This window comes from Equus asinus, chromosome 10 (assembly GCF_041296235.1).
Source record: "Equus asinus isolate D_3611 breed Donkey chromosome 10, EquAss-T2T_v2, whole genome shotgun sequence".
NCBI classification, from domain to species: domain Eukaryota; kingdom Metazoa; phylum Chordata; class Mammalia; order Perissodactyla; family Equidae; genus Equus; species Equus asinus.
In genome coordinates this window covers 30,032,849-30,056,548 of record NC_091799.1, presented here as the reverse complement: position 1 = coordinate 30,056,548, position 23,700 = coordinate 30,032,849, and the positions used below count along the sequence as shown (strand labels likewise).

At 57.1% G+C, this 23,700-nt stretch overlaps 1 protein-coding gene across 10 annotated transcripts in view; it reads right to left on the bottom strand.

The window, feature by feature from the left end:
• The window catches only part of AKNA (AT-hook transcription factor), a 54,202-nt gene extending 34,298 nt beyond the window's left edge, over positions 1-19,904 (bottom strand). For 2 of the 10 annotated variants that reach the window (XM_044778956.2, XM_044778963.2), the window contains exons 1-3: positions 10,205-10,342; positions 5,036-5,422; positions 819-1,885 (exon numbers count right to left, since the gene is read on the bottom strand). In XM_044778956.2, coding sequence (XP_044634891.2) covers positions 819-1,885; positions 5,036-5,309 — 1,341 coding nt within the window. In that variant the 5' untranslated portion in view covers positions 5,310-5,422; positions 10,205-10,342. Of the gene's footprint in view, positions 1-818; positions 1,886-5,035; positions 5,423-10,204; positions 10,414-13,000; positions 13,105-19,246; positions 19,380-19,802 lie in introns of those variants that run through there. The other 8 variants (XM_044778960.2, XM_044778957.2, XM_044778958.2 and 5 more) reach the window with 8 other exon arrangements.
• Positions 19,905-23,700: the final 3,796 nt, after the last annotated feature.

Below are 23,700 nucleotides of genomic sequence, written 5' to 3'. Positions count from 1 at the left end.
CGGTCTAAAGGGGAAATAAACAGATTCTAGCCCAGCCCAACAACATACAGGACAAAGAGAGGGCGAGATGAAGAGACGTCAGAGGATGCATCAGCAAGGTCCAGAATGTGGGAAATGCTACACGACAGAACTGCATCCTCAACACATAAACAACAAGGAAGAAAGAGATTTGAAAAGAAATGCACAGAAAAGATGGTGGGGGGGGGGCTTGAAAGACACACTGGGGAATGCAACACAACTGAGCAGTGTTTGGACCCTGATTTGAACAAACTGAAACCAAGAAGCCATTTGCGAGACACATAGGAGATCTGAACACTGACTGGCTATTGGACACTATTAAGGAACAGGCGTTAACTTTTAGGTATGATAATGGTATTGTGGTTATATTTAAAGTAAAATCCTTATTTTTAGATGTATGTGCTAAAATATTTTTGGGTAAAGTGATTAGATGCCTGAAATTTGCTTCAAAATACTCCAGTAAGGCGAGTCGGGTAAGGGGTGAGGCCATAGATGAAAAGGGTTGCCGGGAGCTGGGTGACGGGGACATGGGTGGAAGCCAGGTGACGGGTACAGGGGGTTCATTATATGACTTTTCGCCTTGTATAACTTTTGCATTTTTTTCCCAGCAGAAGTTAAAAATAAACAAACAGGACGACCCTTGCAGCGTGAATGCTGAGCAAAGGGCTTGGGGTACAACCCTCCCTCCACCAGGAAGGGGCTCCTGGGCCAGCCCCAAGGCCCCCCACCCACCCACTCAGCCTCCAACCCAGGCCAGCAGGTGCCTTGGTGACACGTCTACAGAAATGAGTGCGGCTCACCTGGAGTTGATGGACCAGCTTGGTGGCTTGTTCAGGTGTCTGAAATTCTTGCGGTACCCTGGTGATGGGGTGGGCAGGTGGTGGGTCCTTCCCCAGGCAGGCTTCTCCACTGCTCAACAGCACCTCCTGCACGATCTCGGCAGGTGACTTGAAGATCAGCGGCCTGGCATGGCCCTGAGGCTCCCTGCTGTGGCTCCTGGCCTTGGGGGGCCGGTAGCTCTCATCTTTGGGGAACCTCACCCGGGGTCCCACCTTGGAGAAATCGGGCAGCGGGTAGTTCAGCCGCCCCCGGCCGTACTTGGGGGTATCAGAAGATGACTGGCCAGCCAGAGTGGCTCCCTGCCTGGGTGGCGGCCTGTCCTGCCGGGTGGGCCTTGGCGGAGAATTCAGGGGGCTGATGGTACCGGTGAATCGGGAAGGGAGCGGCTTCGGTGATGGCCGGGTCCGCTTCCAGGCTCCGTCCCCGGGCTGAGGGCAGGAGAGGCTGGTGGCTTCTCTCCTCCATGCACCTGCAGGACACCGGAGGCTGTGGGCCGGGGATGCTGAAGAGTCCTGGAACTCCAAGGGGGTTGCCACAGCAACGCTTCCCCCAGTTCTGTCGTCCGAGTCTAGGCGGTGGTGGCTGGGGCTCTGTGATAAAGTTTCTGCCAGGGCGGTGGGCTGGGGGACACTGGTGTCTCCGTCCCAGGTGGAATCAAGGCTGTCACTGGGGTGGTCAAGGCTCACAGTCCCACTGCTCCAGGACCTAACAGAGCTGAGATCAACAGTTGGGTTGACCTCAGAATGTTCTGGAAGTTTGTCTCCACTGGCTTGTTTACCAGAAGCCACCCAGCCTGTGGCCTGACCCCACCCCTGAGCCACGGGGCTGGCGTTTCCATCGCCCCCCGAGCTGAGATCAGTCTCACGCTCCAACCTCGGGGAGCTCTCTCCAGCTGGCTCGACCTCGGGACCTCCGAGCACCTCATCTGGCTCCTCCTCAGTCACGTCTGCTTGAGGATGCTGCTGGGGGAGCCAGTTGAGAGGCAAGTTGGAACTTTCTGGGCCATCCACATCCTCTGCTTCGAATTCTGAAATGACAGGTCATCGCTTAGCAGGTCCCGGGTCTGGACTCTGTGTGACGTTGCCCAAGTCATCTCACCCCTCTGGGCTTTCACTTCCTCATCACACAGTGATGGCAAGAACCCCAGTGAGCCCCCCATATGGCCAAGTCCTTACCTAACTCCTCCTCTAGTTGTCTCAAAGGTCCTCCAAACTCAAACCTCAAACCTGGTTGTCCCCCCAGTGTGTCCCGTCTCAGCAAATGGCGACACCATCCCATCCAGTTGCACCAGCCAGAAACCTGGGAGGCATCTTTGCCATCTCTCTCCCCCGACCCCCATAATCCAATCTGTCACCGGGTCCTGTCACGATCACCTCCTACAGAGCTCTCAAACTCATCCACTGCTCGAAAGTCCAGCACCACCACCTCTGCCCAAGCCAACATCCTCTCTCGCCTGGACCACTGCAGTAGCCGCCTAATCATCTCAATCCTCCCCCTCATCTCCCACCTGAAACTCACCAATACCTTCCTGTTGTTCCCAGGTAGAGCTGAACCTTTAATCTGGTCCTCAGGTCCCTGCCTCTGGCCCCCACTGGCTCTCCTGATCCATCTCCCTCCATGGTCCCCCTCAGTCTCTCCCTGCTCTAGTCATGCCACATTTTCTCCCACCACAGGGCCTTTGAACATGCTGATCCCCCTGCCAGGGTCTTCTCTCCCTCCCTTTGCCTAGTTAACTCCTATTTGTCCTTCAGGCATTAGCTCAACCTTGACCTCATCAAGGAAGTCATCTCGGATCTCCCTAACTAGCTCCAATTCTCCATCTGAAAGGCTTTAAACAGGACTGAATACTTCTCCTTTGAAATACAGCTGCAGTTTTCCATTTATGCATGTGATTGTTTCATTAATATTTTTCCTTCCCCACTACACTGTAAGCTCCACGAGGGCAAGGATGCCTTCTGTTTTTGTTTACTATTGTATTTGCAGAGTAGGTGCTCAATATTTGTTGACTGAGTGGAAAGAATGAAAGAAGGGAGGGAGGGACGGAGGACAACAAGGTATGCAAAGTTCCCAGAAAATAGATAGTTGTTGTAATTATTACATGGTAGGTGCTCAAGAAATACTCATCCATCCACCCACCCATCCATCCACCTATCCACCCGCCCACTCACCACTGATCCACCCATCCATTCTTTCAATCATCCATCCATCCACCTATCCACCCACCCACTCACCCATCCACCACCCACCCACCCATGTATCCATCGACTTATCCACTGACCCACTCACCCATCCATCACCCACCCACATATTCATCCATCTACCTATCCATCACCCCCCCCAGCCATCTATTTATCCATCTATTTATCCACCCACCCACTCACCCATCCATCATCTGCCCATCCATCTATCCATCTACTTATCCACTGACCCACTCACCTATCCATCACCACTCACCCATCCATCCATCTACCTATCCATCCACTCACTCACCCATCCATCCATTTACCTATCCATCACTCGCCCACCCATCTATGCATCATCCATGCAGCCAACGTTTATTGAGCATCCACTCTGTCTTAGACCCTGTGTCAGCCTCTGGGATAGAGCTCAAGTTTCGTGAGACACGATCTGGATACCGCCAAGCACAGCCTCTGCTCTGGCCACACGCACCTCTGTCATAACCCTTGTATCGCTCCCTGCTCCCCCATGCTCTTTCCCCTACCCTTGGCACCTCCACGTCCTCCTGCTCCTTAAAATCCCCTTCAGCCAGCCACTGTTGTTTACAGCAGCACATTTGAAGCCCAGAGAGGTTAAGTAACTTGCCAAAGATCACACAGTGGTTCAGAGCAGTCCCAGACCTAGAACCCAGGTCCCAGCCACACAGGCCAGTTAGTCTCTGCCGCTGGGGGTCATGCGATGGGGTGAAGACAGTGGGCTTTGGAGCCAGGGAGCCCTGGTCCCATCCTGGCTCCTCGGATCCCTCCCTGGGAGCCACGGGCAAGGAGCTGACCTCTCTGGGAGTCCATACTCCAGCTGGAGGCTAGTCCATCCGAGGGTGGTGAGGGCAAAAGGAGACGTGGCCTATGCCCTGGTACCCAGTAAGGGCACAGGCCAGGCAGCATCTGTTACATCACAGCAGGGGTTACCACGTGCCCTCAGGAAGAGGTGCCCCTGCCCTGTCATCCCAGTGCATCCCGGCCACCGTGCCCTGAGGGAGAGCTCGGAAATGGCTCCCGAGCAGGGAGCTGTGGGCCAACCCCACCTTAAGCAGACCAGGCATGAGGACCTTTTGGGTAACGACATCAGCCACCATCAGCCTAATGGCTTCTCTGCCATCCACGTGGCGCCTGCCTGATTCACAGACTCCTGAGACGGGGCGATTCACCCCCGTTCCCAGTGCAACAGGCACCACGTACAAGCTCTTCCTATTCTCAGCGGTATTACCGCTCCCATTTCACAGACAGGGACTCTAAAACTCAGAGAGGAGCAGGGACTCGCCCAGCCAGACTAGGAATTCAGTCTAAGTTGGTCTTGACGCAAAGGGAACAGTTATTTCAGAAAGCAAGAGGCGCCAGCCTTCCTGGCGGCTAATTGGGAATTGAAAAAATTTTAAAATGGGCATAAAGCTTGGACAGAGCAATTTAAATTAGCAAGCATCTTATCAAATCAAGTGCACAGAGAGGTATTAATAACATTCATCTCTGCATTATTTACAATAGCAAAAACCGGAAACTACCTAAATGCCCAGCGGTAAGAGATTGGCCAACAAATTACAGATCATCCACACCACAGACTTCCCACACAGGCAACAGGAATGCCCTGTGGAAGACGATTTGAGGAGCTGGGAAAATGCTCCTAGTAAGTTATGAAAAGCAGGTTACAAGATAGTTTAGAAGATTCTTCCATATTCATATTACATTTGTATAGATATGCATATGGAAAAGAGTAGTTATTTGGATAATAAGTAATTTTTAATTTTTCCTGTTTTTGCTCCTATTTTCTGATTTTTCTGCAATGGACAGCATCACTTGCGGAATTTAAATCTTTTAAAGTTTTTAATCACGGACTCCATAGATTGTAATTTAAAAAATTTCTAGAACTCCCTCCCGCTCCCCTCCTCCTGCCAGGAGGTGGGACATTTGGGGGTCACCGACGTGGGTCTGGGGGCCAGTCTCACCCTCTCCTGCAGACTCTCCGGATCCGGAATCCTGGCGCCCGTCGGGCCGCGGCTCCGCATCCCACTCCAGCGGCTGCAGGCGCTGCTGGGCCAGGCGGAAGTCGTCTAGGAGCTCGGGGCTGGTGGCCTTGGCAAATGGGCCCTCCTCTCCCCAGCTGTGTGGGCCGCGCCCATCCGCCTCCTGCTGCTCCTCGGCCCAGGCCCAGCGCCGCCGCCGGGACCCCTCCCCCAGGCCCGGCCTGGCCCAGTGGACCTGCGTCCCCGAGCTGGCCATGGGGCCCGGCCTCTACTTCACCTGGGCTGCTTCATCCTTGGGAGACAGGGCTGCCACCATGGGCACCAGAGTCACCGCCGGCTCCTCTCAGCACCAACCATCCTGCCTGCAGCCTGGCGGGGACACAATCAAGGGACAGCATTACTCGTCCAGTCCCCTCCTCTTTTCAGAACAAGAAGTCACCAGCAGGAACTCTGGAATCAGAGACGCTGGCTCAGCCCCTTGAGGCTGTGTGACCTTGGGCAAGTCACTGTGCCCTCACTTCCTTCACCAGCAAAACTGGGATGGTAATTCTCTCCTGAGAGAGTTTGGAAAAGCACCTGAGACAGAGGGTGAGGGGTCCAGCGGCCGGCACACCGGCAGGTGTTCAAGGCGTGCTAGCAGTGGGCACTGTGTGCAGCCTCCAGGCGTGGGGCACAGGCCACATTCACGTGGGAATGGAGAACCGACTGCAAACCGAGGTGAGAAATGATGCGGGGCATGGGAGGGGTCCACTGCAGGCCTAGGAAGTCGGGGAATGTCCTGTTGTGAAGCCACTTCCTCTGGAAGGTCCCCTAACCCCCCATGGGGTAACAATTCAGATTGGGAGTGGGGGAACAGTGAAAAGAACATTCCAGTAGCCAAAAGAATTGAAAACAGAGGTTCAAACAAATATATGTCCCCACATGTTCACAGCAGCACTATTCACAAGAGCCAAAAGCTGGAAACAGCCCAAATGTTCCTCCATGTTTGACTGGATAAACAATTTGTGGTATACACACATGTGGAATATTACTCGGCCATGAAAAAGGAATGGAGGGCCAACCCCCGCCCCTGACAAGGGTGAATCTCAAAAACATTATGGTAAGTGAAAGATGCCAGTCACAAAAGGTCACAAATAGTTTGATTCCTTTTATATGAAATAACCCAAATAGGTAAATCCACAGAGAGAAAGCAGACTGGCGGTTCCCAGGAGCTGAGGGAGGCGGGAATGGGGAGTGACTGCTGAGCGGGCACAGGTTTCTCTCTGGGGTGATGAAAATGTTTCGGAACTAGACAGAGGTGGTGGATACACAACATTCTAAACAGACGAAATGCCGCTGAGCTCTGTTCACTCTAAAATGGTTAATTTTATGTTAAGTGAAGTTCACGTCAATCAAAAAAAAGAGCATATTCCAGCAGGGGGACCAGCGAGCACAAAGGCCTGGGGGGGGGGCGCACCCTAGAAGTGGTTTATGGATGGCGATGGTACAGGGCAGGGGCTGGGCACCTTGGCAGAGACAGTGCGGGCAAGGGGAGGTGGTGGCCCGACCCGGGTGCCCCCCCCCGGTTCTGTTCAGGTGTTGGAAGCGCATCCCAGGCCGGAGAGAGCACGTCGAGGTCCAGCTTAGAAGTGTCTCTCCGGTTGCTCAGGAGAGTGAACCAGACGCGGCGAGCCTGGGCACAGAGGGACCTGTGGCAGCGGAAGGGCCCTCCTCTCCCTCGCATCTCCTCCGGCCTCCTCCTGTCTCACCCTCCCGCTGTGGCCGACACCCCCCCCCACCCCCCGCAAGAGCCTCCTCTGTGGCAGGCACGAAGCCCCACGGGGGTCAGGACAAGCTGGGTGGAAAGTCATCTGGCGGCCCAGGTCGCGGCTCTTTCCTCCAGGGGCCAGAGACAATGGAGGGTAACCCCAGGCCTCGGGAACAGACGCGTCTGTGTGCATCCCTGTGGCCTCGTGAGCACTTGCGTCAGGGTCAAAGCCTCAATTTGCACATTGAGAAAAGTCAGCAGGCAACTATTTCTGGACAGAAGGTTCCCCAGGGAACTCGCAGCCAGGGAAGCGCTGAGTGCCCCAGGGTGGGGGACAGACAGGGAAACAGTCCCCCCGTCTCCTTGGACAGGGCCTCTGTCCTCTCCCCCGGCACCCAGAATTTCCTCCAGGTCCCCCTGGGAGCCCCCCACGACCCCCACCTGTGGGCTGTGTCTGGAGGCCGTACCCACTTATTCTCCCTCTGCCCTCACCCCAAACAGGTGAGCAGGTCGCCAGAGGACTGTTTCTCAGATGAGGACCCTGAAGGTCAGGGTGGCAGAGTGACCGGGCCGAGATCACCCTTTGGTGACGGAGCATGACTCGGAACTGTCAACTTTAGCCTGGTGCTCTCCAAAAAAAAATTTTTTTAAATCACACAACTCGTTAGCCAAAATATATTTGCTGGCACCCCCAATATACGTTTCTTTTAACTTTATATACACGTATTCGCATAACACATTATGTGCATTAGAAAAAATATATCCAAAAATGGGTTTTTTAAAAGATGTGATAGAAAATAAATATTTTAAAGAGAAATTCTAATCCTTGTTTCCTACACTCTCTAGGGGGCCTGTGCCCGTCTTGGGAGTCCCTGCTGGTGGGCCTTAAGCTCCAGTGTTCTTATGAATCCTCTGAGAATGCAGATGCTTAGGCTGACCCAAAGTGGCCCTGGGGGAGGGCCCAGGAGTCTGCATTTTCCATCATAGCCCCAGGCAAGGCCCGCCCTTTGCCCATGAGGCCTCTCTGCTCCTGCCACCATGGCAGGTATGAGAGGCGCTAAGACCCGTTGCTTTTCTCGTTCTGAAACTTCCGCCAAACAAGGGGCCGGGGGAGTTGTGTGGTTTTTTGACTTTTTCAAGGGCTTTTTTCTAGCCAAGCCACAGAGCAGCCTGCCCAATCACAGAGGCCTCCGGGCGCACAAAGAGGAACATCCTGTCTCCTGGGATGACTCAGTCGTCACAGAAATCTCACTGTGACCAGGGGAAGCCTGATGTCAGAGGCAGTTGTGGTCCCTAGCTGGACTTTTGCACATGCTCCCCAGGCCCCAAAACCTGTGAGCCTCTCCTGAGTGAGGACTCTGTCTTCCATGCAAGACACGGCCCTCGATGCCACGGAGCCTGGGGCCGGTCAGTCAGCTAGTCAGTCAACAAACACACATGAGTGCCAACCACATGGCAACCTCAGGCTGGGACGAGGACAGGCACTCAGTTGGCTGCTGTGAAAGAGAAGCAGGCCGGGCGACCGGAGACCAGGTTCTGGGCCTGGTGCTGCTACTCCACAGTGAACTGCTGCGCTTACGTTTTCGTCACTGTGAAACGGAGAAATGCCACCTGCTCTTGTGACCGCAAGGCGATATCGCCCTGTTCGGGTGGGCTGGGGGCTAGGGGACGGGCTAAACGAACTTTGAGATTCCTGCTGACTCATCGGCTCCCGGGGGCAACAGCCTCAGATCCGTGAACCCCCTTCCTCCTCCCTGAGGTCCCATTTCAGAGTAACAAAGATAGTATTGAGCACCCGGTGGGCGCAAATTAACTTTAAGAACCTCGGACTGTGCGCCAGCACCACACGAGATACAAGGAATACAGAAAAGAGGAAAAGTGTTCCAAAACTTCAAATGGGGGGTCCCTTCCAGCAGAGGCATTAAAGAAGGAAGCATTAAGTCGGGGTTGAGAGACAAAGGGGATTTGGGGGAGAAGAATGGAGTTGGGCATTCCCGGCAGAGGGAACAGCATAGGCAAAGGCACAGAGGTCTGAGAGCATGAACAGAACTTGACAGCTCCGGGTAGGGGTCCTCGAATGGCAGGCAAAGGCAGGGTTGCTCCAGCCAGCCTTCCTTAGGGCAGTGGGTTGGCTCCAGCCTCCAGCTGCGTGAACTGGGGGCTGAGCCCAGGAGAGTCCCGTTAGCACTGAGTCCCCTCAAAGGCTGGGCTGTGGGGGTCCGGGTCCCCTGCCAGCCGTGGAGCGACCGGCGCCACAAGGAGGCATCAACCACTCCCCTCTCCTTTTGTAGTCTCCCCCCTCCAACGGCGCCAGCCTGCCCCGGCTCTCTCTTGGGGTCTGTGAGACCCCTGTGGTCTCTCTCTCCAGTTCCCGAGCGGGTCGGCCACCCCCACAGGGCTTCTCTGCCCCCTCGGCGGCTCCAAGCCTGAGGACCCTTCCCTTTATGGCTCTATCTCCTGGTTTCTCCTCTGCCAACTGCCGCCATGCAGCCCGGCGCTGCCTCCCCATGCCTTCTGAAGCCCCTTCCCATCCAGCGAGGGCTGTCCAGGCACCCCCGCTGCTCCCACCCGGACCCTGACATCTCCCAGATGCAGAAACTGAGCCACAGAGGAGCGGTCGGCTCTCATAGGACCTCGAGCCAGGAAGTGTGGCCCCAGGGTGCTGTGCTTCTGAAACCAAGTCCATCAGACTTGGGGGTGGGGCAAGAGGAAGGGGAAGGAAGACAGCCCCCATATCAAGTGGCCCGGCTCCTCCGAACTCGGCTGCCCTCCCTGGACAGCTGCTGAGCACAGACCTGTGTTCTCAGGGGTCCCCGCCAGCTGTGCAGAAATGAGTCCTCCAGCCACCGCCCCCCTGCACGTGCCCCCGCCTGCCCCCAGCTCCCTCCAGCAGCAGAGGCCGAGGAGAGAGAGGAAAGATGCCCGGGCTACTGCGGACTCCAGTCCCGCCAGCCGGAAGAGCTGGGCTGCATCTGCCGGACCCTCCCTGGCTCCGCTCCTTGCCCTTAGTGGCAAAGGGGGCCATTCTCTAGTGGGGGGACCCCTTGCTGCCTGCTCCTCATCGGGCATCACATCTGGGGCCCCTTAGCAGCTGTGGGACGAACTCTGCATGTGCAGCTGAGGACGCCCCAGGCACAGAGAGGGACCAGCGCTCAACCAAGTTCACACAGAATCAGAATCAGAGCTCGGAGCGGAACCCAGCATCCCGAGACTTGACAAAACCCCCCCAAAATGCCCCCGGCCCCGGGCGCCGGGTGCCCCTCCTCTGGGAGAGAAGTAACGCAGCTGTCGCTGTCGTAGCTGCAACTTCCTGGCTGGGCTGGTCCAGCCGCCCCGGACTGTCCCAAAGTCTGTGACTGGCCCGTCCAGAGGGAATGGCCTACCCGCCCTCCTCAGCTCCCTACCTCTCTCGGGCTCCACCACCATCCCGCGGCCCCAGCTCAGGGGACCCACGTGTGAGGTCTTTGTTCCAAACCTGGGGAGCCCCCTGCCTCCATGGCGCGCTGGCCCGCCTCCAGGCTGCTCTGCCAGCCCGAGCAGCGGCTCACAGCCGAGCATCGCTCCCCGCCTCCGCCCCCCGCCCCAGCTGCGGCTGCGGCCGCCTCGCCTGGCAGGAAGCGCCCAGCCTGATTTCCTACAAGTGTTTGTCAGAAGGAGGGGGTTTGTCTGCGCAGAGTGCGAGCGAGCGGGAGGAGCTTTACCCCGTGCAGGGCTTCGGCGGCGAGGCCCAGGAAGGACTTGTGGAAACTTCGCAGGATGGGGACCATCTCAGCCAAAATACAGCTTGGGCGGACTGAAGCCCAGAGAAGGTCAGAGGCGAGGCCAAGGTCACACAGCATGCTGAGCCTGTTAAGAGGCCTCTAGCAGTTTCAACCCTCTGGGAGTTTTATCTACAACCCTTGTCCTGTAGGGTGTGAGCTTGGCCAAGATTCCCTTCCTCACGAGGCCTCCAAGCTCAGACTGGATGCTTGTTTGGCAACCTTCCAGCCCTGACGCTCTGTCCCATGTGTGACCCAACATCTCAGGGAGGCTGCAATGACTCCTGCCATCCCACCCACTGTCCTCGCCCCAAGCTGGGCCTGCAGCTACTGTGGGATTTCCCCGGCAGCATGGAGTGTGGAACTGGCTGATCAGGCAAATGTTCCCTGTTGTTCCCAGGACTCATCAGAGGGTAAGCTGCCTTTTCCCAAGCCCCCCTCGTCCTGTTTCTAATTCAACGGGTACTTACTGAGCTCCTACTGTGTGCCGGGTGCTTTTCAAGGTGCTGGGAATATGGCACAAGACAGACTAAGCCCTGGCTCCACTCTAGCAGAGACACAGACAACAAACAGACACAGAGAGAGCTGTGAACAAGATGGGGAGGGGGCGACGGCGTCGGGATCCACAGCCGGCTGCTCTTGGTAATCCTGATGCCCGGGGTTCACCCAGGCCCACAGAATCAGTCTCTGGTCATCGGCGAATTTAAAGTGTCCAAGGGGACTGGGACAGGCGGCCCTGGTGGAGAACCCCCAGGTCAGAGAGTAACGGGGTGGGGAGGAGGGTGTGGGGACAGCCAAGAAGGTCTCTGTAGGAAGGTGACATTTGAGCAACGGACCCGAAGGACGAGAGGGGCAGGAGCGGGCCACAAGAAGGGCTGGCGGCAGAGTATTCTGGAAGGGCTTTCCAGCTGGGGAACAGCGAAGCTGTGTGCCCAGAGCCAGCGAGCCAAGCCGGAGATGGGGGGCGTGGGGCGGGGGGAGCAGCTCGGGCTCCAGGCCCCGTAAGTGGCTCCCCACTCTGGCCCCGCCCAGGAGCCAGGGATTCCGGTTCAGGAAACAAAAAGAAAAAGGAAAAAACTGTGGCCTCTGTGTCGCCCCCAAAGCCCTCCAGGTGATCCACCTGCACAGCCAGGTCTGGGAACCACCAGCGTGGAGAGAAAAGGGGATCTGAGAGTCAGTGCAGAGCTGGGCTCCAATCCTGCCCCGCCTCCTGCTGCTTCTGTGACCTTTCAGGCTCCACCTTTCTGAGCCTCAGTTTCTCCATCTGGGAAATGGGGATCAGGAGAGTAGCCAGCCCACAGGGCTGCTGCCCGGATTCAAGCAGCCCAACCCTGCAGAGGGCAGAGCAGGGGCCTGGGATATGAATGAATGAAGGGATGAATGAATGGACTTCCCCGAGGTCCACCCGTGACGACCTGGCAGAGCCAGGGCCAGAACCAGGCACCCTCCTCCAACAGTCACCCCCCTCCCACTCCCTTCCCTGCCTTGTACCCACAGCCCCCAGCCCCACGTGGAGCAGAGCCAAACCCTAATGAGGCCCCTCCCTGCCAGCTCCGGCAACCCTGTGGGCCATTGTGCGAAGGGCGGGCTCCCCTGACACCCGTCACTCACTTGCCCTCCCTCCCTGGCCAATAACCCAGGCAGGACTGCCATCAACACCAGGTGGCTGCCAGGCACGCCCCCTGGCCCCTGGATAACCCCAAACTCATCTCAGGGCGGCTCCGAACCCCCCGGAAAACAGCCTTCTGTGCGGCACACTCTGTTCCATCTCCTCGACACCGCCGAGCCTCAAGCCCCTCCTCCCTGCCTTTGCCCGTGCGGTGCCTCCTCCAGGTACCATCTCCACCCACAGGCCGAATTCTACTTAACTGAAGCTACACGTCCGAAACGGGGCCCTCCACGCCCATCTCTCCCCGGACGCTCCCAGGTGCACAAGCCAGACCGACTGTCATCCTGGACACTTGCCTCTCCCTGACAGCCCCTCACCAGACATCGGCAACTCCGACTGAGTTTATTTCCTCAAGCTCAGCAGGGTCTGCCCATCTCCGCGCCCCTACGAGCCCTCCTGCAAGTGCCCTTCCCGGACAGCTCTTGCATTCCTCCATCTGTTCCTCTCACTCACCAAAGGCGTCTTCCCGAGACAACAGCGTCCAGACCCAAACGCTCCGTGCCTGCAACACTCGGAGAGCTGCCCATCGCGGAGAAAGACGCAGGGACTCCGTCCCCTGGCAGCCACCCTGCCTCCTCTCCCTCCACCGGTCCCCCTCCACCCTCCCTTGGCCACACGGGCTCCGTGCCATTCCTGGGACAAACGCACGGTGCTCTCCTCATCGCCCAACCCCACTCTTCTTCTCCCTGTTAACTCCGGGCGACCTGTAGCTCTCAGCCCTGGGCGCTGGGGGGGGGGGGGGGGGGCGGGGGGGGCCCTCCCCGGGGACTCACCATGTGGAGGTAGCGGCAGGTCTGGCTCCCTGACGACGGGGTTCTGGGAAGCGCTGGTGATGGCAGTGCCCATGCAGCACAAGTCCTGACCCGCAGTCAGGGCACTGCAAACAAACGCTGTGTGATCTACGGAATCCAGCCCGAGCCTAGCCCGGCTTCGGCCCTCACAACTACCCAGTGTGGCCGGTGTGACGTCCCCGTTTTACAGGCCGGTAAACTGAGTCCCCGAGAGGCCAAGCAACTCGCCCACGGTCACGGAGCCAGCGAGTGCCGGCAGACATTCAAATCCACAAAGACTGACTCTGAAGGACCACGCTCGGGTGCTCGCACTGTCACAGCCCGCGGGAGAGCACTGCTACCCTGGCGGGATGAGACCCGGGTTCTAACTTGATAAGAGGCTCTGGCCCCACACAGAGCCTGCTGGTTTTCTAAAGCGCTCTCTCATCCTTCAAGCCCTCAGTGCTTAAGACCAGCCTTGGGAAGCAGGCAGGACAGGTGGGGGAGGCCATCGTAGAGGTGGGGAAACTGAGACTCAGAGATGGGGAAGCGATTGTGCCCGGTCACCCAGGAAAAACAAACAAACAAAACACCTTGGGCCCCATTAGGAGGCCTGAGTACTTTTTGACCAGAATCTTGCCCACGTCCGGCTGTGTGTTCATCATCCTGCCGTGCTGACCACAGGAGCCCATCGAGCCTTTGGCCATTTGTCCCCTCTGGCCCCTGGGTCACAATGCTCTAACGCCACCCGCTGTCCCACTGCCCCCCGCCCCGCCACCCCTCCGTCCTCCCTCCCTCCACAGTCACTCCTGAGCCGCGCTAGGTGCCGGCACGGCGACCACACTGCAGGTGAGTCTGTCTGTCTTGAAGCCTCCAGTGCCGCCCCGGACACGGCCCAGGACCGGAAGGCCATCACTGGTTGACGTGACGAGCCCTGGACAGTCAGTCACTCCTGCACACAAGGTCCTGAGATGCCCAGGGGTACTGTGGGGCCATCAATCTTCTCAGCCACCCTGGGGGGCACCAGGGGCGGGTAACTTCAGGATCCTGGGGGCCGAAGGTGAGGTTATTCCGTCCTAGGCCCTCCTTGAGCTCCCAACACCTCCTGGCCCTGGGAGAGAGACGAAACCCCACCCCGAAGTCACCCACTCCCTGCTGCCCAGGTGGCTGCATTTACCCCCGCAGTTAAAATCCAGAGGGGCGGAGGAGATGGTGAGGGTCTCAGAGGGGACCGAGACGAACCAGCAGAAGCCTGGCTTGGGAAGTGGAGACCCGTGTTCCAGCCTGAGTGACACTGGACAAGCATCTTCCCCTCTCTTAGCTTTGTAACCTTGGGGCTTAATGAGATTCTCTCTGGGGGTCTCAGAAATGACCTTCCAGCACTCAGTCTCCCGGGTTCATTTGATTCCACTTGCCCACGGAAGCAGAAACGCGTGCACATGGGAGGCTGCAGGCCGCAGGGATTGAAGGCACATGGGCTTTATGGGCAGAGACCTCCAGGTTCTCTCTTGAAAGCTGTGTGGCCTTGGGTAAGTTGCTTAACCTCTCTGAACCCAAGATTCCTTATCTGTAAAATGAGGGGTAATACTGACTTTACAGTTTCCTTGGGATGAGAAAGGAGACTGCATGCCTATGTCCTGGCCCAGTGCCCAGCTGGCACAGAGCTCACCCACAAATGACTCTGGCCACATCCGTGAAACGCCCATATGGCCTGCTCCCTGCAGGACCAAGTTTAATCTTCAAGGCTCTGGAGCTTCCTCAGTATCAGCCACAGATCCAGCTTTGGGTCCTGGACCCAAAAGGGACAGCCAGCCTCCCCAAGTGGAGAAAAATGTGCCATCACCCTGGGACCCTCTTCCCTGGGGCCCCCAACTACCTGCAGGGGTCATTGGCCCAGCTAGAGACTGTGTCCCTGCCCTGAACAGTTAAGGGGGGGAGGAAACGGGCCTTCCTCAGCCAACTGAATCGTGGGTTACGAGGAAGGTGTGGCCACCGGGAGCAAAACACACCCAACTATGCACACACCCACCTCACACCCACATACACACTGAAATTCACGCCCCTTGAAAAGCAGCAGACAAAAAACTGTGCATGTGCCAGGGAGGCATTGCTGACAGCATTACGATGTCACAGCCTTTCCGCGGCTGAGGACGCAATTATTTAACCTCATGCCACCTCAAGGAGGGGAGAACGGTTACGCCCGCTTCACAGGAGGGGAGGCTGGGTTTGAACCGAGCTGTCTGAATCCAGACAGTACGATCTTAACCACTTTGCGACTGAACCTCGAAGTGGGTTAAAAGGCTGGAAACAACCTCGCTGTCCAGTAACAGGGGATCGTTGAAATAAATTATAACTCCACTCAAAGGAAGATCAGGCAGCTATTAAAAGTCAAACGGTAGAAGAATATGAAGTGATGTAAAAAACTGTGATACGTTATGTGAACAAGCCGGTTATAATATAATATAGATCTAGTTTGAGTCCATTAAAGAAAAAAACAGTGAAATATGGAGGAAGGGAAGGAAAGGAGGGAGGGAGGGAGGGAGGAAGGGAAAAAGAGAGACAAAGGTGCTCCAAACTATTTACAATAATCACCACTCACTGGTAGAACTATAGGCAAGTTTATTCTTTATCCTTACGTGTATTTGCTAAAACTAAGAGTTGCTTTAAAAATAAGAGTAAAACAAATATTTACTATTCTTTTTTTTTTGAGGAAGATTAGCCCTGAGCTAACACCTGTCACCAATCCTCCTCTTTTTGCTGAGGAAGACTGGCCCTGAGCTAACATCCGTGCCCATCTTCCTCTACTTTATATGTGGGACGCCTGCCCCAGCATGGCTTGCCAAGCGGTGCCATGTCCACACCCGGGATCCAAACCAGTGAACCCCAGGCCACCGAAGCAGAATGTGCGAACTTAACCTCTGCGCCAACGGGCCAGCCCCAATATTTACTATTCTTAAAAAAACAAAACAGGGGCTGGCCCCATGGCCGAGTGGTTAAGTTCGCGCGCTCCGCTGCAGGCAGCCCAGTGTTTCGTTGGTTTGAATCCTGGGCGCGGACATGGCACTGCTCATCAAACCACGCTGAGGAGAGTCCCACATGCCACAACTAGAAGGACCCACAACGAAGAATATACAACTATGTACTGGGGGGCTTTGGGGAGAAAAAGGAAAAAAATAAAATCTTAAAAAAAAAACACAAAAAAACCCCAAACAAACGTAAGCCATCACTGAGCACATCTGTGAAGTGCTCCATTCTTCTGAGGCCTGGGGCACACCCCTTGTCAGTTTCCCGCCCACGAAAGTTGGGAAGGGTGGCCTGGCTCTGTGAAACTCTTTGCAGCTCTGACATCTGGTGACATTCGGTGACATTCTGTGACAACTCCCATCCCACATCTTTCTCTTTTTAAACTCTGATACTGTGCATTCTTTCTTGCACATATAGCCACGATGCGCCATGTAGGAATGTGTGAAAATCACAAAAAGGAAAGAAGCAATCAGCCCCCCGCCTCAGCCATTTAACACTTCAGGGCACAGTGTGTGCTGTCTGATGGGAGCCTTGTCATCAGGCGTTTAACAGACAAGGAAAGGCCCAGAGAGGTTACACAACTCTCTCAAAGTCACAGAGCACATGAGGGGCACAGTTAAAGTCTGCACCCACAAGTAAAGCATTACCCTCCAAAGGAATCCCTGACTTAGGGGGGCTGAGTGCAGCCTCCTGGACCCCAAGGGCCCTCCTGGTCCTTGGTCCTTGGCTGTGGTCCCATGACTCGGAGAAGACTGACAGCTGAGCATCCCACTCTGGCTTTGATCGCCGGCTCTTCCCCCACAAGAGGCTCAGCAGGAGGGGCGAAGGGGAGAATGCTGACCAGGCTCTCGGGGCCGGTGTGGGCCGCCCTGGGAGCAGTGGGCCTCTCAGCACCCGAGCTGGAGTTCGGCTGACGCCTGGCAAGGAAGATCAGAGCCAAGAAGGGACTGTGGGCTGGGGTGGAGGAGGCACCGAGGAAGTAACACTTCGAGGGTTTGGGGGCAGAAAGGCCTGGGTCCAACTCCTGCAGCTCTGACCGTAGACGTGTTTCCACGCATCTCTGATACCCTCCTCTCAGAGTGAAGTCACGGGACAAGGCGTTCGCCCAGTTGAGCACGGGGTGGGGGGGGGGGGCGCTGTCAGCCTCCTCGGGGCTCCTCCGGCCAACCAGCGCCTCTTCTCTCGGCCCACCCCCGACTCAGCCTCCAATCCCTCGGCACATGCTGCCCGGTAAATCTTCTTAGAGCATCATTCTGCTTAAAGACCGTCCACGGCTGTCACCCTCAGGTTAGAGGCCACACGTTTTGACCTGAAATTCAGGTCTCTGCTAACCTGTCCCCAAGTCACAGAGATGTGCTGCTGGCATCACAGACGAGCAGCCACCTCTCATAAAGGCTTCCTTCCCAAATCCCACACTTCAGGGAGCTGCCGCAGGGCGTGGGCCTCGTGGCCTGGCTCTCTTGGGGCTTCCCGCACCACCAGGAACCCTCAACTCCTAGCTGCCATGCAGAGCAAGGCCCGCCTTCCATCCCCCAACACCCTTCACATGCAACTCTCTTAAAAAAAGAAAAGAAAAGAAAAGAAAAAGTCCTGATGTGGCATTTACTGATTTCCATAGTATAAACACCCTTACTATGGCCAATTTCAAGCCACCAACATGGTACCACTGAGCAAGCAGGGGGAAGAGAGGCACATAGTCAGCTCTCATTAGATGACACACTCCTGTAACATCCCCCAGTAAGGACCAACAAAACCCAAAGAGCTGTGTGACCGCAGATGAATGACTTAACCTCTCTGAGCCTCAGGCTTCTCATTTGTAAAAGGAGGACAACAGCACCCATCCATGGCAACAATGTGAACACTAAGTGATATAACTGAGGCAATCCACAACAGTGTATGGGACACCATGTGTAGGGCTGGGGACCGGGGATAAAACAGACAACAGCTCCTGCCCTCTCAGCCCTCACTCCTTGCAGTAAACTCCTGGGGCCTCAGCCTCCTCATCTCCAAACTTAGAATGCGGGCGGAGCAAAGCTTTCCAGGATGCCACCTCCCTTGAGCCTTACGGTGGCACTGAGGCGGGCATTCCCACTCCCATTTTACGGAGGGGGAAACTGAGGCGCTCAGAGCCCAAGCCGGGCTGGGGATTTGAACCACAGACTCTGACTCCCGACCTCAGATCTGCCCCACGTCAAGGGCCTGGGGAAACAGAAGAGGACCTGGGACCGTGCTGGGGACGCAGCTGGCTGCCTTAGAAAGATGCTCTTTCCTCGCTCACGGGGTAAACGGCTCCGTCCGTGCGCGCTGTCCCCAAACCACCCGCTCAGCATGACGGCCGCGGGGCCGGGCGGCTCCGGTCTCTCTGGAAACCCCAACCCCGTCGCCCGGCAGCCCTGCAGGCCGGTGGGAGCTGATGAAATCCCCTTGCAACAATCAGCCCAAATCACATGTTTCCAACGCTAACAGCTGGCCTCCGGGAGGCAGGGGCCCCACAAGGGACCTTCTCCCTCCTGCGGAAAAGCCAGGATCGCTGCTGGGAAGAAACCCAAATCGTCCCCAAAACACCATGGGCTCCATCCCCCAAGCCACACTTAGACCGTTCAGAAGGCTGGGCAGAAATCCTGTTTGCTTGACAAAAACGAAACCAACAGCCAAAAAAATAAAACGCACCAACTAAAGAGGAGGCTCTTGGGAAGTCCCTGTACGTATCTAACCTCAGTCCTTCGTGCTTCAGTTTGGGCCATTTCTTCTCGTTCTGTTCTAGAGGACAGGGACAATGTCTCTTTTCACGCAGCCTGTCTCAGTTTCTCTCCTCAGCACCCAAATAGCTCCGCTTTGTTATCAGCAACCTTCCTCTCCAACTTTCTCACCCAGAAGCAGAAGGTTTTGAAACTAGGTAATGATCTGCTCCAACCTGTCATGACTTTCAACAAAAACCAGGGAAAGGAGCAGGGAAAAGTCCCGTCCAGGGTCGCACGGCAACAGGCTCTGGCTCTGCCGCCGCCAGCCCCCCTGGGGAGAAGCCAGCTCTGCGCCTGGCCTGCTGTGCGCCCTTGGGCAAGCCGTGCCCCCTCTCTGGGCCTCAGTCTCTCCAGCTGTGTACCAAGAGAGGCTGGCCCGATTTCTGCAGTCTGTTCCAGTTCCTCCCGCTGTCGGGCTGCCCACCCTCCCGCTGGGCCTCGCTCTCCCTCCCTCCCCCTGCAAAAAAGAGGAAAAGAAACTTGCGTTAGGCGTCCGGGGAGGGCGCGCGGCTCGAGTTGTCAGACTGCGCGGGTTGTTGCCGGGTGAGCAAGCCTCACGCAAATCGCAGGACCGAGAAGTCCCACCTCCCGGGTAACCACAGCTACCCGGGCCACACCTCCGCCCAAACACAGCCCGAGGCCCCGCCAAGGACCACCCCCGGATTCCCTGGGGACCCCTCCCCTCCCTGCGCCCTCCCTGCGACCAGCCCCAGCCGGAGAGACGCAGCCAACGCCCCCATCGTGCGGAGGCGGAGACTGAGGTCGGAGGGTGGAGACTGCGGCTCCCCCGCGGTCGGCAGGGTCGGACTCGGACCCCGATCGCCCGTCCGGGGCCCCCTCCCATTCCCGGAGCGGCCATCCGTCTCCTTCCCGCGCGCGTGGGGTGCCCACGTGGGAGAGCCCGACAGCGGCGCCGTGGCCGCGGATCGGAGCCCGCCGGCGCCGTCCACGCTCCCTCCCCATTCCCCCGACGGAGAAACTGAGACCCCGCCCGGGGCCGGCGCCCGCCCGGGCCCCGCCGGACCCCTCCCGCCGCTCACCTGCCGGCCGGCCGCCCGCCGCGCGCCGCTGGTTCCTGGAGTTGAGCGGCAAACAAAGGCCGCCAATCGGGGCGCGGGGCGGGGCGGCGACGTTTTGCATAATCCCCGAGGCCGGCCTATGACGGGCGGGGCGCGGCCCCCCTGGAGGCGTGGCCTCGGGAGGATCCACCAATCGTAGAGAGACGGCTGCCTGGGGCCCGCCCCCAAGGACTGGGCTGTGGCTCCCGGACTGGAAATCGCCCAGATCCGGGAGGGTGCGTGCCCCGCCCGGGACCCGCCCGGCTGCAGACGGGACACCGAGGCCCGGAGCGAGCGAAGACCTTGTGCAAGGTCGCACGGAGCCGCAGCGAGCCACGAATCACAAACTTTCGTGGCTGAAACGGACCGCTTCGAGACGGTAGTAATAATCAACTTTTCTTGCACACTTATGCGAGCTCTTCGCTATGCTCAGTCCTCTCCTAGGGGGCGGGTGGGTATTGTCATTTCCCCCACCCCAGGTGTATTTTAGTCCAAACCACCATTAGACATGCGGGGAAACCCAGGCCCAGAGACACGAGAACTGGCCCAACGTGCCTCCGTGAAGGCAGGACAGAAATCACCCATTGTCCCCGGAAAGCGCACCTTCCAGGTGGCGGTGTCAGCTGTCACACTGGCCTAGGCTCTCGTCCCAGTTCTCCCACTGGCGGCCACTGAACGTCAAACTCCTGACTCCTGCCTCACAGGGTAGCTGATGGGAATAATTAAAAACAGAGACCCAGGCCTATCAAAAATCAATCAATGGCGCTAATCTAGAGAGCTCCTCCACCAATCCTCTTTCACAGCGAGGGTATGGTAATAGGCCCCCGGGACAGGAGTGACTTGCCTGAGGTCCCACGTGCAGCTGTGCTGCAGCCCTGTTCTCTTTCCTCTTAGAAAAGCTCTTCTCAGTTCCCCAGGTTGTCCGTGACCATGTACACACATATCTCATGGAAACCATCCTAGCAGCTTCTGTTCACTAAAGGCCTACTGTGTGCCGGGGCCAAACATTTTAGCTAATCCTGACAACGATTTTCAAGTTAGGTAAGCATTATGCTCCCCATTTAAAGATGAGGAAATCGAGGTTCAGAGTGGTTAAATGACTTTCCCAAGATCACACAGCCAGGAAGTAGTGGAGGTGGAATTGATCCCAGGTGTCACACTCTGTGGTGGGGACTCTTTGAGCTGTGCCTTCTCTGTCCTTGTGCTCCCCACATCGGGCTACTCTGGGCAAGCAGAGAGGGCTTCAGGTGACTTGAAGGCCAACTGGGCCCCTGCTTGGGCAGACCCCGGCTCAAGGCAAAAACTCACTCTCCCCTCGCCTCGTCCTTCATCTAGCAGCTGACCCTGGGACTCTAGCCTTACCTCTCCCCCAAGTTCTGGCAACATGAGTAAAGATGTCAGGGCCACAGGTTCTCGTGGCCAGGTGGACCTCGGGTACGCCTCCCTCCCCCAATATTCAAAGCTGCCTTAGCCCATAGCATCGGGTCCTTTCACAAGACAACAGGACACGTGCTTGTCCCTGGCTGCATGTTGTGGACCTCAGGCAGCCGTGGGTCCAAATTCGTCCTCTACCACTCGCTAACGATGCAACTTTGGCCAAGCCACTTGACCTTTCTAAGCCCCCTTGCAAAGGAATTTTTTTAGGTCTAAAATCCCACTGGGAGGGGGGCCCTCGCACCCAATGGGCCCCGGCCCTGGAGGCGGCCCCAGGAATTTCAGAGGCAACAGTTTCAGAAACTCTTTTTTCAGAGTACAAACCTGGGACCGTGGGCAGCAGCTGTGGGGGGCTCTCTGTCCCCTGGGGTTGGACCGGGTGGGGAAACAGCCGGTTCAAGGCACAGGCCATCCCGACCTACCCAGAGTTCACAGAGCAGGGCAGTCACTGGCCTGAAATTCACAGTGAGCCAGTGATAGATGAAAACCTCTCGGTTCAGAACCGAGGCACAAGGACTCGGGCCTGGAAAAGGGGTGGCATTTCTTTGTTCACCCTCATCCCGACTGCCGTCATCCCCTGGGGCTGACTCTGAGCTGGTGCGTGGCCCACACACAGCATCCCAACCTCCATCAGGGGCAGCTTCCCCGTGGTATTCGCTTCTCGTGGCTGCTGTCACAAATTGCTGCCAGTTCACAGCTTAAAACAACGCTAATTCGTTCTCTTACAAAAAGAGGTCAGAGGTCCAAAGTCAGGGACAACAGACTAAAATCAAGGTGCCAGCAGGCTAGGTTCCCACTGCGGGCTCTGAAGGAGCATCCATTTCCTAACCGTTTCCAGCTTTTTTAGTGGCTGTCTGTATTCCTGGGCTTGTGGTCCCTTCCTCCATCTTCAGACTCGGCTCCCAGCATCACAGCACCTTCTCCTCTTCTGTGTCAGATCTCCCTCTGGCCCCCTCTTCCCAGGGCCCTTATGATTGCACGGGGCCCACTCAGACAATGCAGGATAAGCTCCCCGCCTAACTGCCTTAATCATTTCTGTGAAGTCCCTTTGCCGTATAAGGTAACATTCACACCTTCCAGGAATCTCGCTATCTTTGGGGGCCATTACTCAGCCTACCACACCCATTTTCCAGATGGGGAACTGGGCTCAGGATGAAATCACCTGCCTATGACCACACAGGATTTGGGGTCTGATGCTGGGAGAGCTGGGGCTCCTGTGGCCAGGTCACAGTTAGTCCCTGCAGGGCTATTAGGACTGGGAAGGGGCATATGGAGTCCCCTGGGAGGGGTGGAGCCCTCAGGGATACCGGCTGCTTTGGAGGTCAAGTGGAATCCAGGGCTCCGGCCTCAGGTGGTCTCCTTGGGCTGGGGAGGGGACAGGGGCAGCTGAGAGCAAGATCTGGGGCAAGGCTGTGGAATCAACTGCCCCCAGCCCACTTCTGGCAGACCCCTGGGCACAGGGCTGGACAGAGCAGGACTTCTCAAACTCTCTTGCCCCACAGAAACCCTGGGGATGGAGGAAACGGGCCCCGGGCTGGTGCTGGGGCTGTGTGGCAGAGCCCTGCTTGCCCTTCTCCCTGCTTGCCCCTCTCCCTCCTTGCCCCTTTCTCTGTGTTTTTGCTTCTACCACCCACCGCCCTGGCTCCTGGAACAGCTCGGCCTGCACGGGTAGAGGGTGGGAAGTGAGTGGAATTTACTGCCTCTCCGCCGTCCCCCAGGCCTCATCCACAGACTGACAGCATGGAAGCCTTGGCCCCTGCACCTGAGTCCCCCCTCTAGGCCCAAGTCACACTCCCGCGTCCCCCGTGGGATGGGGCTGCAGCTGCCCTGCCCTCCCAGGATTTTGCCTGAAGTCCCACCCTGCCTGGCTTCCCTCCTGATCCCCTGCTCCTTTCCTGGCCTCCCCGCTGCCCGTTCCTTAGTGGATCAGTTGCATACAGATCCTCATCTTGATGCTGGCCCTGATACCAGTTCCCCTGCATCAAACCCAGCACATATGGGGTTAAAACCAAAAGCACCCATCCACTTTCCCTGCCTACTCCTCAGCTTCCTGGCACCAGAATCCAACATCCACCATGGAGGCAGACAACCAAGGATACCCACCCGCAGATTCCCTTATCTTGCCATCCCCCGCTCCTGCAAGCAGCCTCACAAGGCCAAACGCAGGCCAGTGGGAAAGCACCAACCAGCAAGGCCACAGGCTCCCCACCCCTACAAGAAGCCGCAATCCTCACAACCTTTAAAACCCTTGCCTCCCATGCTTTGGGGAGACGAGAGGAATTTGAGGGCTCAGTCCCGTCTCCCGGCTGATGTCACCTAAAATAAAACCCTTTCCTTGCCGTAGGCCTGGCGTTCCTGTTTTATTTGGCGCCTCTTGTGTGGCAGGTAAAGAATCTGTGTTTGTGTCCAGTAACAATCTCAGAGTCAGACCCTGGGACCCGCCCTA